Here is a 19,947-nt window from a genome sequence, read left to right on the forward strand (position 1 = left end):
CTACATCCGGGAGGTGGCGAGGCGCGCCGACGTTACCTCGGGCGGATTGCTGTCTTGCGGCGCGTACATACTCTCGTATATCGGATTCGCGAAGTGATTGCCGCCGTTCTGGAAAAAAAACCAAAGTTAATTTTTAACACAATTTATTTATTTATTTCATAAAAAGTAAAAACTTGTGACACTAGCAAATACGTTTATCACAATCCGAACCGGCGGGGGCGGTTACTTAAACACACACAATCAACAATAGAGACCATAGATTTAAGAACATTCCGATCTCTGCTTTATTTATTTATCTCCACTAATGCTGCCAATGAAATGGACTATTAATCACATTATTATTGATTCTGAATAATTTTATTATATTTGATTTGAAACATAACAAAATTATGCAGACTTACCGCAGTGACATAATTTATATCTTGCAGAGTATACTGTATTTATGTAAAGTATTTAAATTACACAATAAATATTATAAATTCGTTTTTACGACTTGATATAGATGTAGGTATAAACATAATGTTTGGGTCAATCGGTCTGCATTCCATTACTATTTTATCTTAGTTAACATTCAAAAGCGACATCTATTAAATGATTACTATCGGCGAGACCAATCGTAATGTTAACCACAAAAATGAAAAGGCATTGTAACATGTGTGCGTTGTAATAATGAAACAGGCCTCTTCTGGGAAAATGCCTCCAGGCTAAAGGACTTGGTGGTTATTTCGCAGGCAATTATCTTAAAGGAACCTTGAGCAAATTACGTTATTCTAAAAACTTTACTTGCTGGTATACAATGATGTTTTAGTAAACAGATATGTTATTAATGCACAAAAAGTGAAGACTAGAAAACGTCCTAATTGGGACGTTTTCCTTTAGTCGTTATACGTAGTATTACGTTATAATACATCATAATTATGTAGTAATACGTTTTGCGTAATTAAAACATCTAGTTATCCCTTTTACTTATTATTTTTATCAAGCTATCCTTTTTACTTTTAACGAAATGTAAAAATAAACTAAAATAAACACTTCCCGGCGCGGCACACTTTTTTCTGTTGTTTAGTATGGATTGTTACGAGAGTAACCGTACTGAAATTACAGGATATAACATATCTGTTTATTAGAATATCATTGCTGGTATAGCTTTGTACAAGCCTTTCTGGGTGTGCAGGATGTACCAATAAATCATCAGATATTGTTATTATATAGTTGTGAGCCTCTCTTGCTTCAGGCACACGGATCATAACATCTAAGCTCCCAATGTTTGTGGCGCGTTGGTAATGTAAAGAATGATTAAATTTTAAGACGCTTATATCTAAGCGTCACTATTCCATAAAATGGCTAAGGTTATAATTAAAAGGCAATTAAAACGAGTTGACTTCGATAGATTCAACACAATGAGGTTTCCTCGCGTTATTTTCCTACATCAAAATAAATTATAAAAACAAATAAGCAACTGGAATTTATATACGAAAAAAGTCGCTAGTCTGGCTGATAGCAGTCCGTTAAGAACATTAACTGTATCGACTAAATAACATACATGTATATTAATGGGAAAATAACATTGAAATAATTCACGTTTAGATACAGCGATAATTAATCAATAAATGTTTTTTGTAGCTTCGAAATACTTTATTTGGTTTGTAAGTAACGTTTCTAAAAGTTCAAGGACGTATACTAAAATGTTATGCGATTATATCATTCAATCAATATTGAATGTTCAATTATCGTTGCGCCGCGGTAAGGCTTTACTGAATGGTTTTAATTTTTAAAACACTGTACGGCACGTGGTTTTATGATTAGCTAGTTACTTTATAATTGCATTTTTGTCGAATGCCAATCGTGATTTTATGCGTAATAAATAATAAGTGGGTATAGTACGACACAACTTAGATGTAGCATCGGCAAAATTCGTAAAACCGATTACTGCGGATTTATACAACCAATAGAAATAGCTCCCTATGGCACCATTCGACGCTATTTATCGCTATCGATTCTCGCGTTAGTTCAACCCGAGAAAGCAAGTGCATGTAAATCGACGTGTCAAATTGACGAATATATTAGGTGTGATATATTACATATGATATTACAAAATATTAAGTTTGAGTAAAGATCATATTCACATCAGAAATAAATATTAATAATTTGGGATAGCGCACTTAATTCGGATATGATCAGTTGAACGAATTTTGCCGACGCTACATCTAAGTTGTGTCGTACTATATTTGTGGTCAAGTGCATAATAGTACGAAATCTGGAGAGGAGAATAGAAGGACTAAAAAGAAAAACAATCTCCACACTTGCAATAATACTGTCCGGACGAGATTAATTTTTCCTGAGAGGGTCGATACTGAACTACTCAAATCAAAATACACTTGATTGCAGCAGGAAAATAAGTTTGCTGAACGAATATAATTTGAAGAATTAATTTGACTAGCGGTGTTAATTGCCGAGCAGAACCGGCAAGGAAAACATAAAGGTATGCTTATTAAGTCTGGGTTTTTTTTTATTTCCATGAAACTTAAATAAAATAATACCTACGCTCGCCACCCGCTGTCAGTAGGTAATTACTGAATATTAAGTAAATATATATGAAGCGCTAATTATTGAATTGCGTAGTTTACTGTTAATTTGAAACTGAAACAAATTGATTACTATTTTATGCAACTGTTCATAATTCCGCAAAATATTAAGTTCTGTCGTAAATACGTATTCACAATTTGTAAATATGTATGGTTATAAAAATATGTAAAAATATATTGAGCCTTAAATGGATTTTAGTTTAATTTTTATTACAAAATAAGTAGGCGAACGAGCAAGTGACATAATGTGCCGTGACAAATATAAAACATTCCTTAAACACCAATGTGCCGACAAACCCTTGTTACCTTGAGCTGCAACTGGCTAACTCATGCTTCAAATTAAAACGGATAAAACATGTGGTAGCTCACACGAGCTTCAAAAAAGTCTTAAGAGCAAGTAATGATCAGGCAGTATGTATGTTCGTTGTGATACAGTCGCGCACGCGAACGCTAACACGCACGTGTCGCTTACACGTGCGTGTTCGCGTATGCGGCGCTGCGTGCGCGGCACTTGGTACAGTCGATATGAATACAGGCAGGAATACAGCAGTACGCTAAGTACAGCTGTCGTTACAGTGACGCAGCCGCGTGATACAGCGTCGGTTGGATGCGGAGTGGACCAACTCGTTAGGGGGGGGGGGGGCGGCGCTCACCTGCGCGGGCGCGTCGCGGTCGTCGTCGCCGGCGAGGTACATGGGGTTGCTGATCTCCAGCGCCTCCGCGCCCTCCGCCAGCCGCGCGTGCACGAAGGCGCCGCTGCGGACACACAAGCTTTTAACAACTAGTCGAAACCTAACTAAAAGCTAGGCGCCAATCTATAGAATACCCCCTTCGCGTTGAGTTGTAAATATATTTTTTTACTATAGAGTGGAACATCTCTTAATATTTTCAACATCCACTAGAACGCTATTATACCTGTTGCATTAGTGGAGTGCACCCCGACCCGACGTCGAGCTCTTTGAACAACTCATTGAACAACAAAGTCCTCCAAAGATAGTCAACAAATAAATGAATCGAGACGCGGCTGACACACGGTGTAAGTGTGTGTTTGAATGTGAACTCAGTGGCGGCACCCGAGACCGCCGGCCGAGGCTCGAGGCACACGCGCCGCCGCGCGTTCGACACGACAGTTGCGTCATTAACTTCACAGAGCAAAGATTTCCCAAGGAAACTACGACTTTAATTACCGGTTATTTTATGTTTATAAAAATAATGCAAGTCGCTATTCGATTTATAGCTCTGAAGGTTCCGTGTAACAGTAACATCGATACATGAGTCTCTGTGCGCAGACATTGGTTAGTTAACCATAGCGAAGCCCGTCTCGGTTCCTTTTATTTGTTTACGTTTTATCTCGATGACATGAGAGTCGTTAAAAACCCGAGAAACCTTTTTTGTGAATAATACCTGTTGCAATAACGCGAAGCGGAAACTGTTCAATGGAAAATAATATAACTCGATAGAGTCGCACGTCGGGGATTTCCACAGGATAATGATACTAATATTGATATTTAGAGATATTGTAAACGAAAAGCGTGGTCGAGTAGGTCGTGTGTGTCCGTGTACTCACTGGCGCCTCCTGTGCACGACGTAGAGCGCGGCCAGCAGCGCGGCCAGCAGCGCCAGCAGCGCCAGCAGCCCCGCGCCCCACGCCGCGCCGCCCGCGCCCTCCGCCGCCGCGCCGCCCGCGCCGCCCGCGCACTGCAGGCCCTCGCCGCACGCGCAGAACGGCGTGCCCGGCTCGGACGGGTTATCTGGGAGAACATTGTGTCGACACTTGTTACGGATTGTTTAATGTTAATTTATTTGAAGTATTCAGGAGTATTTACGAGTGGCGTCACTCTATAGGTTTGCCACATGCTTGAGGCGTGTTCCATACTCACTCGATGGTCTCCAGATGCAGACAGTGGGAGGCGGGCAAGCAGCGGACAGGCAGGCGTGGTCGTAGCCGACGTAGTGCTGGCAGCGCGGGCCGCCCCACGCGCCGGCGCACGCGCACGCGCCGCCCTCGCCGGCGCCCGCGCCGCGCACGCAGCGCCCTCCGTGCGCACACGAGCCTACGCATGATCCCCATTCTGTGGACACGATTGCCGTAAATTGATTATTGTTTGTGTGTAAAATGTGTTATTTCTTACTAACAAATTTTATCCAAATGTTACTTTACTAGCAGATACAACTTAGCCTAACTATTAAGAATAGTCGGGCGATTCTTAGCGAACGATTTGATGCAGGTCCGTAAATTAGGATTATTAAGAAATAGACTGCAATGGGAACACTTTAACCGAGTTTGATTTTGTGAGCTGAGATGTTATTAAAAGCTGGATATATGTAGTGGTGTTTTCTCTTGAAATGGTTCTTATAGTGTCTCTCGGTTTGACGCAAGTGTAGTTGAGAGCATTAAGTCTAGACCTAGAGTGATCTCTGGGTTCCGTAAGGACCCATTTACACAACAATGAACAGAGAAGTATTTGTACCCTTAGTTATTTTATGTGTTTACAATCGTCATGATCTTATATATTAGATAGTAACCATGTTTCGATAGCCCGTCCTTCAAAAAACCCGAGATGACATTACGGATTGGTCTCCGATGACAAAATTTCCTTATTTATTTAATTGTTTTATAGATAGAAGTTTTTATAAAAATATATCCTTATAAACCCGTGTCACCGTGTTATTCCTAAGGTCGTATCGGCACCTTAAAATGTTATTCCTTTCACTATGTTACTAATTTACGTTTTTCAAATGCAAGAAATTGTGTATTGTCAGCGCGTTAATTTTAATAAACTAAAATAACCCATAGCTCCGCCGGCCTCTCAATTATTATTTTATAAATTAAAACATTATATCTCAACTATCACGAGAATACATAATTATAATTTTACATTCGAATAAATAATTAAATTATTCTAGACTGTTATAATTTATATTATTTTATAGAAAGTCTTCATTAAAATATCTGACTCACAATTAAAATCTAATTAGGAGTATAATGGACGCCTCACACGGTTCTCACCGTCGACTAGAAATTTCGTATTTTGTGTGTTCGTTATATTTCAAAACTGTTCAATTACAATAATATTTTATTAGAATACTAGTAGTCGCCCGCGCCTTCGTTCGTGTTTTAGGGTGTTGGTTGTCACGTGTTAGGGAAACATATACGAGTACATGGCTGAGATTCTGACGCGTATTTTAATGGCTTTTGGGTTATTTTGTCACCTTTGTTTGTAATTATTTTTTAGACATTATTAGAATGACCTACTTACATAAGGTAATTGACAATTAAGAATCTACAACGAAGTTAAAACGAGGATACAATTTCATATGATATTTCGTTATTTGGATGATGATAATGTCATCTTGATTGAAGAGAGGTTAGGAGCATATTCCACCACATTGCTCTCGAAGCCGCAATCATCGGTTAAGACGCACGCGTTCTAACTTATAAGGCCATCTCGACTCTTTCCAATCTGCATTTTTGGGTATAATTTTACCAAGCAAGGCGGAAGCGTGGTGAAACCTCCAAACCGCCTCAAAAGGAGAGGAAGTCTTATATTAGCAGTGAGACATTTACAGATTGTTGCTTTACTTTACTAATACACAGAGCTGAGTGGAAAGTAGTGAGAGCAAGTGTCGGAAGCGAGTTCTGTTATTTGTAACTGCCTTATTATAAGCGCAGCGCAGCGCCGCGTAACGAGTTCGAATACACGACTCGGTATGTTTCCTCGTATTGCTTCATTGTTACTAATTTCATATTAAACCTCAAAAGCTGAACGATACACAAAAAAGAGTTTTTATTAAATAATGTGTAACAATGAAGTATAATGTTCACTACATGGGAGGGCCCAACAGGCAAACGGAGAGTGGGAAGACCTTACACGAGATGAGAGGACGACATAAAAAAGATCGCAGGAACAAACTGGTTACTAACAGCAAAGAATAGAGATAAATGGAACGCCTTGGAGGAACCCTTCACTTGAGAGCCTTCTTGGAAAACTTGTGTTTGCATGGGGTCCATGCAAACATAAGTTTTCCAAGAAGAAAAACCTTACCTATGAATTCAAAGTTATATATTTAAAAATTTCAATATTTATTTCTACTTAAATATTCAAAACCTTATTTCTAATAATTTAAAAAAGGCATTTTTATTTTATTATTAAATAATGTAAAATTTTATAAATATCAATAATTACAAGGTCAGTGCGATCTCAAACTCAGTACCTAATCAGGCACATCGCTTGTGACTGTCGACATACTGGCTTGGTCGCCGTTTGAAATAGAATAAACAATACGGACTATTGACGTCCGAGGGCGGAATATTGGTGAGCTGAATCGCCGCTGGCCTTTTACTTCTCGGCTAATAGAGCAACTATATTTTGCACTACATGCAGTTTTGATTAATAAAATTCCGCAGACATTTTTAACTTTGCCGTTTCGTAAATTCAAATCGTTTATAAAAAATACATTGGTAAAAAATATTACTTGATACAAGATTTTGTAGATGATATAAAAGCGTGGAATTAATACCTGTTGACTTCCAAGCAGGATATATTAATTTAAATAATTGTATTAATTAACTTGACTTTGTATTTTTTAAATGTTGAAAAAGAGTAACTACTGAGATTCTTGACGGTTCTTCTCGGTAGAATCTACTTTCCGAACCGGTGGTAGCTTCACGTAATTTTTAAATGACGATTCAAAAGTGCTTGTTAAACCCTACTTGAATAAAGTTTATTTTGATTTTGAAAATACATATTCATATATATTATAGTATAAATATTAGAGAACACATAAACAGTAATATCATATTTTATTTAATATCTCGACCGATGGTCGTTTCGATTCAATATTCAATTTATTTATTTGTCTTTATTCCTCCTGTGGTTGGGATAGACTTAAGTTACACTTGCTCACTAAATTTATAAAGTGGAACAAAATAATATAGTACCAGCGCGGACGGATTTACACAAAGCTCTACCACTCAGTGAATTCAAAGTGCAGGCGATAAATTGTAATAAAATTATTCTAAAAGATGACCTGACACCTGACTATTAATTAGCGAGACGGCGCTTCAAAGTGAAGTAATGAAGTGAACAGTTTCCGCCGCCGAGCGCTAATCATATAAATGTTGTTCGGGCTTTCAGTACAATGTTTCGAGCCTTATGTGCGCGCACGTGACTACACGTTCAATTATGGCTTATGTTTTAGATATTTAATGGTTTGGAAAATTATATCGTGTGAATTGTCTTTTGGAGTTAAAAACAGCCCGTACGTGTCAAATTGCCTTCCTTAATATTAACTGACGGTTGAAGCTCATACCTTTTCTTTTATAATGAGTCTGGATATATTTGTAACAAAATAGCATTCGGAGAGAGTTTTCATCTACCACTGAGCACGAAAAGAATTAAATGCAAATTAAGCGAAAAACTCTATCTTGTTTGATCGACTTTGAACTCACGCGTGCGGTCGTGACTTACTAAATTGGATTTGCCAATTTTTAGTACAACGGTGCAGTCCTGTTAGAATTCACTTTGAAAGGTCTTTCAGTTGATATGTTGGCACTGATTTACGTTATATAAGTATAATACTGTATATTTAGTATACAGTCGCAGTATACAATGAAAAGATCGCCTCCAGGCTGTTTCCAATAGAAATTAAGCCAAACATGTAATACAATTGTCAAAAAAAAAGATATAAATAATTTCCGCTAAGTTTCTTTGTTTCTCCTCAAGTCTGAAATGTTCTTGCCTCAAAAGAGCTACTGGGTTTTTCTCTTGACAATCAATAAGTTTAACTTTTGACTTTGACACATCAAGTTCGTGTTCCGCAGTGAGTTTCGATTTTAAATATCATTCCAACAGAAGAACTCTTCCAATATTTTGAGTGTAAACACTCATCCTATCACAATTTGTTTAAATTGATACAATCATTTATTTTCCTTTTGTCAATATAGTCACATGGGCGTGTATTTTTCGCTTTCAAAACTAACTATAAATTTGCCGGACCGGGATTTCAACCCGAGAACTCGGAATCTGAATCCCGCTGAGTTAGCCACGAGACAGTCTTACGTAAGGCGGGTGTCCCCGTCGCGCTGGCGTATCGTCGCGTCATTTAACCGCCGTCACTCAAAGCCTCGCACAAAACTAACGACATCGTACATCACTTTCGCTGAATTTATTTCGTTTGACAGCGCGAGCCGAGACGCGCAGCTCGCAAAGGTCGCGAGTTCTATCCGATCAGGCAATACTGAGTTTTTATCTTCATAAATTCGGGTTTGTAATTCATCTCGAGCGCGGCGGTGAAAAACAAAAATCGGAACGCCGTCGTGTCAACACTTTGTCTCCCACGGCGCCCGGGCCGGTCCGCACAAAGCCCTCCCCATACACCCATTCGTTACGATAGGAATCAGATCCATTTCCATCGACACAGAGGGCGCGTTAACAAAACATCAGGTGATTCGTGAAAGCAATGCGACGCGAACGTATACGAGTACATATAGTGTATGTTATCAGGTAGTTGTGAAGGTTGTCAGGCTCGTCCACCCGGACGGACCGGAAACTATAGAAACGTTATGAAACGTTATTGATTTTAATACGACGGACCAATTTCAGGTACATTACACACACACACACACACACACACACACACACCAACGTAAACGAACCTAAAAGTTTAAAAACTATCAACATGTCATGCCTCGTTGAAATGTAGGTCAGGTACTTCATGATTTGTATTTGTATTAAAGTCGTGAGGATTTCGTTTCAAACTAGCGACCGCCCCGGCATCACACGCATGCAATACTGATATATACTAAATAAGAATTTGTTTAATTACGACATCACATCAAAAATTTCCAAAATTATCAGTGTTTCTCTACTATATTGTCCTTGTATTATATGACAAAAACCTTCCTCTCCAATCAATCTATCTATCTATTAAATAAACCGCATCAAAATCTGTTCCGTAATTTTAAAGATCTAAGAATACATGCAACAATGATAGCAATTAATAAACATTAACAATAATCTACGTTTCGTACTGAGTTAGCACTTCTTCGGGCGATCACAGTCACACATAGAGCTCTTACGTTACACATACATTTCCAATAACGACGAGGAACAATTTGTTCATACACATTGTTACTTGACTACATCCTCTTAAGTCTAATACAAATTTAAGCTTCAGTACCTACATAGTGTAAAACAAAGTCGATGATCGCTGTATACTTTGGTCTTTAAAATTACACAACGAATTTTGATGCGGTTTTATTTTAATAAAATTGATCGAAGAGAAAAGTTTTCGTGTAAATATTTGTACAATATAGTATAGAAACACTGATTACTTCAGATTCTAAAGAGCAAACCCTGGCTGAACCCTACAAGGTATTTCAAAATAATGTTCTACAGTAATATACACCCTACAAAACTCTTAAAAAAGTCCGCGATGGTACATGTCGATCTCTTAGGGATAACCCACAATCACCATTTTGTATCCTTTATTTTTTACGAAGCTTATTTTCGAAGCATTTTAAGCAAGAGAGCATTATACAATTATGTACCTTAAATACATCGCGCATTTAAGGTCAATATGGTTCGTTACAGAATGTAATTTAATTAATATTTTCGAAGATATTATAGACTTAAAACGCTGGGACAAAGCTGTTTGTATTGTCTAACGACTGAAAAACTGTGAACGTTGTAAGACAGTCTGTAGTACATTAAGTACCAGAATTGCACCCGTGCGAATCCGGGGCGGGTTAGTTTTACTATAAATTGTATGTTTTTTTCGGATTTTTCAACATTTTCCAATCCATACTATATTTGGTATAGACAAATAATCTATGATCAAAGTGTATACGAGAAGTGTTGAGAAGGCTTTTGCTGAGCAGATATAATGCAGTCACGCACTGGCCCGCGGCCGTGACCCGGCCCGTGACGCGAGCGGCCGGTGCGCTGCGAGCCGCTGCACTCGCAGCACAGCGACCACTCGACGACACTCATTCGTGCAGTGTAAGAGGCTTCGACGACATGAGTACACAGCCACTGACACAGGACACAAGCGACTTTACACTTCACAAACAACAACAACAGCCTGTATATTTCCCACTGCTGGGCTAAGGCCTCCTCTCCCTTTGAGGAGAAGGTTTGGAATTTATTCACACACACACACTTCATCTTTATGTACTTATTTATTTTTAATATTTGAGAGAGCTCCGCGATGTCTTTTGTGGTAACATTAGCGTAGGTCACTATGTTTCCGGAACACGAACATACAAAGAATTATTGGTTGGCGGCAGATGACTGACATACTATATCCGCATGTTACGACATACGGATAAAAAGCTCTACCAGTAGTTGAAAGAACGACACTAATCAATAAACAAAACAGTACTGGATACATGCAACTTTATATGTATACATCATTCCTATGAGTACGATTAATGGGAATTTTATCGAAAACACAACACCTTCCTTATTTGCAGTCGGTTAGTAAAGCAGTTTTCAGCCCCGACCGAGAGCACGCGAGACTTGGCTTGGAGTACCGAATAAAAAATAAGGTTAATATTGTGAAAAATTAAAGGCCGGCTCGAGTTGCTTTACGTAAGCGCTCCCGGACCTAATACCATCCTTGTTTCCCAAATTGATCACTGCTGAAAAGGTCGAGGCGTTTCGTTTAAAAGTAAAACATCGACGTTTTTATTCAGACTAAAGGTTAAACATTCGTATCACACTCGCCAGCGATCTCGGACCTCACCGATGTCTCCTTGACATATCACACGGTGCAATTCCGTGAGAACTTCAATGTAATAATTCGTACGCGTTATCAAAGCCTAAAAAAATAATTGCAAAACGTTCGGCGGCGGAACCGCGCGACCACTCTATTATTTATAATTATCGTTTTACTCACGGTAGTCTCTGCGCCGTCTTCGCCCCATTTACATTTATTTATCAACACTATTTAAATAACAACACAGGCACAGGTGGGCAGCTAGCACCGACTTTGATCCGTTTACATCTTTCGTCCGAGCGCGATTATTTACAAAATCCTTTACGCGTTCCGGGTCACATGCACTCGGGAAGTATAGCCGATGTTATCGAAGCGCGAGAGGAATCGATGCGGAGCCGCCGCCGCCGCCGTACGTGTGTGCGGTCGCAGCGCGCGCTCACCACTGACGTAAGACGCGGCAGCCGGCGGGTCGGGGCGCGATGTGTCGGACGAATAGTAAATAATTACCGCGATATCATCTCGGCTCCTCGTCAACCTGTTTGCGGTCGCTATGACGACCGGCAGACGAGACCACCGGCGGCCCGGGCGCTGCTCGCGTCGAAACATCCAGCGATGCCAATCAATCATCCATTTCAAGTCGAAGATCGTTGTTTATACGAATCGCCGGAATGAGTATCAACATGTTATCTATGCAAATAGGCTTTAATGAGCACTTCTGATTCGTCACGTAACGGGACTCGACGTAATGTAAAGCTGCCTCCGGGTCGGAATGCGGACTCTACCGGAAGTACCGCCGTAGTAGAACGAACTCGCCGATCTTTTTCTCGACCATACCTCATAATCAATTATACAATTGATTTATAAGTCCTGCATGAAAAGCAACTAATACGACAGCGGGGCGTATGGGGACTTCTAGGGGAACTCAATTAGTATCTGCTGAACAAGTCTGGTCGTTATTTAAAAAAAAATTGAGTATATTTGTGCAAAAATAAGTTTAAAAGGAAACACATTTAACATTAATACACATTCTCAACGTAGCGCCAATCAATTAAGGTATTTGTGGCGACAAGCCCAGTACAATTCGGAAAAACCAACTCGATACCGTGTATTTTAAACTAGTTTTGATATATTATATAATACATATAGGAATATTCGTCGATTGGTCTTGGTTATGACACCGCGATTGATTAAATATTTTGACGCACCATCATATGTATACTGACACGGAGCTACGGCAGATCTGAACGAACCGGTTAGCAACGGTTAGATAAGCTAAGCCGTAAGAGAGGTAATTAGTTAATTAACTTGAAATATTCGGCGAAAGTTCACATGATTTCATCAAAAATATTTCAATAGAGGACGTACGGTCGGCGCCGCAGTATTTTCGACCGGAAATTAATTGGTTTGAAGTGAAAAACTGCCGCCGGCTGATATTTGTTGAGCTGAAATTTCATTATTTGTTCTGGTTTGAAATGGCGCGCTGGCAGAACGCGATCATGACCGACCCAGGCTCGTCGAAATGCGGGCAACTATTGAATGATGTTCACGTCAACAGTAGGGAACATATTATATTTCGTCGTCGGCGGTGAAGTAATACGTCGTGAAGGAATTCGTCTCTAATGTATGAAGAGCCGAAATAGCCCAGTGGTTTGAACGCTTGCATCTTAACCGATGATTGCGGGTTGAAACCCAGACAAGCACCACTGAATATTCATGTGGTTAATTTGTGTTTATAATTCATACCGTGGTTGGCGGTGATGGAAAACATCGTGAACCTGCATGCATCTAATTTGTTAGAATTTCTACCCAATGTGCATTCTACCAACCCGCATTGGAACAGCATGGTGAAATATGTTCCAAAACCTTCTCCTCAAAGGGCGAAGAGGCCTAAGCCCAGCAGTGGAAATTTCCGTTTCATAAATTTAAATCATTCGTAAAAAGTACATTGGTAAAGAAGGCATATTATTCAATATAAGATTATACAGACTACAAAAAAGCGTGGAATTAATAATTGTTGATTTTCAGGAAGGACAAATGACATGCATATAATTTAATTGTAATTAACTAGCATCTCCGCATTTTTAAATGTTTAAAAAGAGTGTCTACTGAGTTTACTGCCGGTTCTTCTCGATAGAATCTTCTTTCCGAACTGGTGGTAACTTCATATAGTTAATAAGCAATATAGTTGTAAAATGGCGATTCAAAAGTGCTTGTAAAAGTCTACTTGAATAAAGTATATTTTGATTTGATTTATATGAGGATAGTAATAATTATTCTTATTATTATGTGCGATAACGAGAACAAGCCGATGTTATGTAACAAAGCGCGCCCTCATCCTCTACCCTCGGCCGACGCGTGCGGTCCCCACGTGACGCAACTCGGCCTGCGTTGCGAGCGACTGCAGCGGCCCGCACTACAGCCGCGCTCCACTTCGCTGCTCACTTACTACTTATTTGCAACTAGTGGTGGCCCGTGGCTTTGTTCGCGTTTTAGGCAAAAAAGTAGCCGATGACTTTTCGTGTTCGAGTTCAAAATTGCTTCACACCGAAAGTGATCAAATTCGGTTCAGCGGTTTGGTCGTGAAATAGCGACATATTTATAATATTAATACAGATAATATAACATCATTAAAAATTTGACGACGAATTGATTTAATTAAGCTCTTTTTATGAATGCCATGAAACTTGTGCGGCCAATAAAATTATCAGCGCCGAGCACTCGCATCGACGACTGTTATATTGTTGTAGATTATGGTTTCAATGAACAACAATCGATCAATGAGTCGCGATGGCCCAGTGGTTAGAAAGCGTGCATCTTAACTGATGATTGCGAATTCAAACCCAGGCAAGCACCGCTAATTCATGTGCTTAATTTGTCTTTATAATTCATCTCGTGCTCAGCGGTGAAGGAAAACACCGTGAGGAAACCTGCATGTGACAAATTTCATAGAAATTCTGCCACATGTGTATTCCAACAAACCGAAATTGGAACAGCGTGGTGGAATATGTTCCAAACCTTCTCCTCAAAGGGATTTAGCCCAGCACTGGGAATTAACAGGCTGTTGTTGTTGACCAACAATAATAATGCTTTGTTTAGTTTTACAATTTGTCACATCATAGAGGCCTTGTAATCCAAAATTGGGAAACTCCGTATCTTAGGGGTCACTGACTTCGTAATTAATGCTTAGATTGGAGACTTGTTTAGGTAAACATATGTTGTTCAGTTAAAATAAAAAGACCAATGAGAATGACAAAGAATAGCGGACAAACTCGCAGGAGTCGACCTCTGGGTTAATTGCTTTTCGATACACAGAACTGTAACAATGCTACAACCGGACTGCTGTTATAAAAACTCCAATACGTTTTTTTACGTTCCTACTGGGATCCGACCCGGGCGTACAGCCTCACGAGCTGCAACACTTTCTTCGAATTAACATTATTATTTCCACTGATGGACTGCTATACTAATCGTTCTGTTAGTTTCTTTAGTAGCCCATATTACAAAGGTCGAGAGTTCGTTTGATCGCGTTCGTCTCGGGAAACAATAGACGGATTTGAAAAACATGTTTTCGTTCGATACTCGTTTATAGAGTAACTTATACAACCTAACTATTTAATATTGTCTAGAGAGACGCGACTAAGACGTAGGTTATATTTTATGGTGGTTTACATTTTATTGATCCTGGGTAATATAAAGTACCAGCCTGAAAGTGTCCCGCTAGTAGGTTGAACTCTCCTCCCTTTTGAGGAGTACCATATCATACATTTGGTACCATAACGCCGCCCGACGTGTATAACGAAGATGTCCCAGATTAAATTTTGACACAGTTTCTTTTGTTAAATGACCATTAAAAAGTGCTTGTAAAGGTCTACTTTAACAAAGTTTATTTTGATTGATTGATTGATTGATTGATTGATCGATTGATTCAATTGATTTATGATTGATTGGTGTAGATGACACCTGTGCGGGTTAGATGCACACTAATAATAATTATGGAGTTCGCTAAGATAAATCCTTCAGGGTAAAGGCGTGTGTTGTATCCGTTATCCCTCGATATAATTAAAGTTGTTTTAGTGATGAAACATTAAGCGCATGTAAACTTTGGTCTAACATAGTGCGGCGGCTGCGATGGCACCATCGCGTCGATAATATTTATGCAAATTGATTACGAATCGGACAAACTGATATTAAATCACAAATACAGCGAAGGTCTCGCCTCTCGTCCGCGTGCAATGACTGGCGAACTTTGATTTATTCATATTTATCTGACCGGTCTCGCAGTGAGCTTATAAAACTATACATAGCTTTTTCCCCGGATTATAATATCAGGTCGGGTCGGTAAAATATTATTGATTTGATTTCTATTGAATCTTTTATATTTCGAATTTTCGAAAAGCACCTCGGCCTGACGGCTCTAGTGGCCGTTATAGTGCAGTGGTGACCAGTGCACTATGACTTCCGCGAGACGGCTGCAATCTGAGATTGCTTTGTGTAATTTGTTCGCCTTGAAATAAACACAATTCATGTTCTTCAATAGACATGCAAATAGTAAACTTAAGACGCGTGTAAAAACTAATTGTTCAAACAAATAACTCGCGTCTCGTTTTGAGGAAAATTGAGAGAAAAACCAAGCGGATGTTATTAGTTCTGTGAACAGCTGGCGGACACTTCGAAGGTTTCCAATTTGATCGTCATCAGCGGCGGTACGGCCGCTCGGGCGCCGCCGCGCCGGGCCGCCCCTGGCTCCGCGTAATGTACACTCAGAGTAAGAAAAGGTTCGTCACCTTAAGATCTATTTTCGTGTGCTCAGTATGAGCAGTAACGACATATTGATCGCAATTATTCGATGTTTAGATTCAAAAGGTACTAAGAGCTTAAGACCAGTAGCACGAACTGGCCTAGTATCTTAAACAGACACAGAATGTAAAGTTATTCATTTGTATAACTTTCTGAACCGGTGGCAGCTTCACTTAATATACTTATTAGATGACGATTCAAAAGTGCTTGTAAAAGCCCACTCAAATATGGTAAAATTTGATTACATTTGATTCGAGCTGTTAAGAAGGTTGATTGAGAGTTTGAATGAACAAACCGCACCGACATTAAAAAATAGCTTCTAATTAAAGCTTATCTATCCTTTGGAGCATATTCATCTCTAAAGCATAGAGCGTATCGCACATATTGCGAGTTAAATACGAGTTGTCCTCGAATCAGTCGCTGAGCGAGTACAATTACAGAAACAGTAAATCAATAGCAAGCGATCTGCAACAGCTTGACTTGAGGTATCGTCTTCGCTCCTCAAGCGACTTTAACACTAAACTCAACGGGATACTGAGTTGATTAGTTACTGCATGACAACAAGCACTGAGAAGGTAACAGCACTCTATTGCATACTGGCGGATCATACGTCGCTACAGCTGTTTTTTTTTTAATTCGAACCTTGACATTAAATATCGATTACTGAAATGATACGCGTCTGGGAAGCTGTCAGTTGTCACCCACGCAGCGATTGCTCTTTCGCGGAGTATCAATAGTTTATCCATATTGTACGTGTAGCCGATCGATACAACTTTATTATTCGCTCGGTGTTTCGACAGGATGTGCTCGCTGTTTCCACGGAAAGATATCGCGGATAAAAATGAAATTTGTATGTCATTTTTATTATTAATTATACTATAGCTAGCTGTTACCCACGACTTTGCTAGCGTTGAAAATATGAATATATTTACATATTTAAAATATTACATAGATAGTGTTTACAATTACAAAATAGCCTATGTGTTTCTAGCTCTAGAATATTTGTAACTATTTGTTTGTTATATTATTATGGATGTATAGTTAAAGTATTTATTTGTTTTTAAAAACCGTCCAGTATATAGTAAGTTACGCAGAGCTGGGTTATTAATGTACATCGCCAAAGTGTAAGCGTCCACAATGCACGAAGGCCGCAATATGTTAGATCGCAGTGTAAAGAGTTTCGCAGCGAGGGCGACCGCGGGACGTGAGGTACCATTTGACACATCGTCATCTTAACGCAAACACTGCGACGAGTGCGACGGACCGCGTCCCCCAGCCAACCCCGCGGGGAAGGCCCGCCGCCCGCCTGCTCATTGCCGTCATTACAGCAGAAGGCTTTCCCGCGGCGTGACTCACTGCGCCGACTGTACGTGCATCGGCTTATGTAATTGCAATAAATATTCTGACTCATATCCATATAAATAGTAAACGAGTTTTTATACTTCTTTACCAATTATAATAATATAATATAATAATATATCTATTCTTCTCGCTTCGGAACACATTAAACAATGACATTTAAAAACGTATACATTTTCCTGTTGAAAAAGGTCGCCGGGATATCTCCGAGATATAATATAAATCTACATTTCAATTATGTTTTTACAATATGTAATTAAAGCTTTTTAATTGCATTTGAGGTTTATTACAAGCGAACACCGAGCAGTTTATCCTCGATCCTGAAGCCGTGACCGCGAAACGTTCAAAACGTACCGACACGCAAAGGTCGAAGATTTTTTAAGCATCAGCTGGTAGACGGATACAAGTGCTTACTGTTGGTTGTGAAAATAAATTATTGGTACAAACATAACTAACGGTAAAATTGAATTTAAATTTTCGTCTTGACATCCCAGGTTTATTGACAACCTCCGTGGTCGTGTAGTGAATACACCGGTTACGCCACTCCGAGGTCCCGGGTTCGATTCCCGGCCGAGTTGATGTAGATTATTCTATGTTGTCTTGGGTCTGGGTGTCCGTGATACCGTTGTTACTTCTGATGTTCCATAACACAAGTACTTTAGCTACTTACATTGGGATCAGAGTAATGTATGTGATGTTGTCTCATATTTATTTATTATTATTTACTTATTTAATCTCTACATCTTATAAAACAAGCTCCCCGGCCACGCTGTTATGTTCGCGATAAACTACTGAACGGTTTTTCATGCGGTTTTCACTAACAGCCAGAGTGAATCATAAGTAAGGATTAAGTATATAATTTATTAAGGTTTTGTTGTAAATCTGTTGAAATAGAACGATAATTCTTAAAAGTGTCGGAGAAAAGCAACCAAAATATGAATAAATAGTAAGAATATTTAAAATAAAATTATGTCCACCCGTGGAGGAGGCCGGGACGGACCGCTCAAACTCAAATAACTTTATTCAATATAGAAGCATTACACTTTCTTATTGATGGTCAATTGAAACACTACCACCGGCTAGTTGAAATATAATATATATTTAACGAAAAATCGTAAGTAAGCTTAATGGAGGCACCGCAGATCCTAAGGCAGAATTTTCTATCAAACAAGAGCGAGGTTTTCCAAGTCAAAGACATGATTTTATTTTCAACATTTGATAGTTTACAAACTCGAATAAAATTTTTTTTGTCACTCGAGTAGTGTTTTAGTGGATTTCTGTATCATATTGATAAAATAAATGTAAGCCTACTTCCAAATTTAAAGATCTTTAGAAAGTGGCCACCATCCCCCTGAATAGGCGATTAAATGTGTATACCCCAAGGGGCGCCAAGGGACCCGATCGACGACGCCAGGGTCAAATATTGCGACAGCTTGTCCGGGTCGGGGAATTTGCGTGATCGCAAATTACCTAATCTACTGGTTGGCAATGCGCGTTTGAATTCAGATGGTTGTCGACCGCTGTTTGACAGCTTGGTGGCAGGGCTTTGTGCGCGCCCGTCTGGGTAGCTACCACTCGACTCACTCACTCAACAGATATTCTGCCGCTAAGTAGTAATACTCGGTAACGTTGCGTTTTGATTTGAAGGGTGAGTGAGTCAGTCTTAGTTCCCAAGGTTGGTGTCGCATTGGCGAAGTGAGGGATAGTTAATATATCCAACAGCGCCAATGTGCATGGGCGGCGGGGACCACTTGACATCAGGTGGCCCATTTGCCAGTCCGCCTTACATATTAAAGCTCTCTGTGAGTGTTCAATTTAGAAGCTTTTCTTTGGGCGTACCGAGTACTGAATTTTGGTATTCTATTTTAGTATTCGTAAAAGGATTCCCCCTAATACCTATTTTCAGGAAAGCAGAAGTTTCCACTCAATATTTCTTCCCTCTGATAATCTGATGGTAGAATTTCGACCCATGGTCACCATGGCAATAAATAACGCGTTATTGGTTTTCAAGTGACAGCAAACTGTTACGTTTGACATTGGCAATATAGCCGTAAACAGTGAATAATTTAATTAATTAAATTATTTTATTTTTTCTTTTTTTAATTCGACCTGGTATTTGGCTTGTTTAACGCGGAGCAGCTATTTCTTATACAAAGATTTAAGCTTTCTGCATTCCTCGCTATAAACTTGAACTGTCCGTATATTATTAGTATGTTTATTATTTCTTCATTGCAGTAGTTATAAAACCTCGACCTTTTTTATTACATAAAAGAATATGATTACGAAATTTTGTAATTATTCCAGGTTTTACAACATGCTCGCTATCACTTGTTGCATTAGCGACCTTCTGTTTGACCTCAAATATCGAACAGGTTATATCTGTACAATAGCTCATAAACACTCGCCGTGAGCCGTCCGTCACCGTCCAGTTACGAGCGTGTCAATGCTAGCGGTCACCACTCACATTACTAATATAACTTCAGCT

At 39.3% G+C, this 19,947-nt stretch overlaps 1 protein-coding gene across 1 annotated transcript in view; it reads right to left on the minus strand.

Moving 5' to 3' along the window:
- LOC124540005 (prolow-density lipoprotein receptor-related protein 1) overlaps positions 1–19,947 on the minus strand; it is a 93,008-nt gene that overhangs the window by 2,054 nt on the left and 71,007 nt on the right. Inside the window, exons 75-78 of the mRNA XM_047117401.1 lie at positions 4,466–4,657; positions 4,153–4,336; positions 3,239–3,341; positions 37–108 (exon numbers count right to left, since the gene is read on the minus strand). Coding sequence (XP_046973357.1) covers positions 37–108; positions 3,239–3,341; positions 4,153–4,336; positions 4,466–4,657 — 551 coding nt within the window. The remainder of the gene's footprint in view (positions 1–36; positions 109–3,238; positions 3,342–4,152; positions 4,337–4,465; positions 4,658–19,947) is intronic.

Source organism: Vanessa cardui, chromosome 24 (assembly GCF_905220365.1).
Source record: "Vanessa cardui chromosome 24, ilVanCard2.1, whole genome shotgun sequence".
NCBI lineage: Eukaryota > Metazoa > Arthropoda > Insecta > Lepidoptera > Nymphalidae > Vanessa > Vanessa cardui.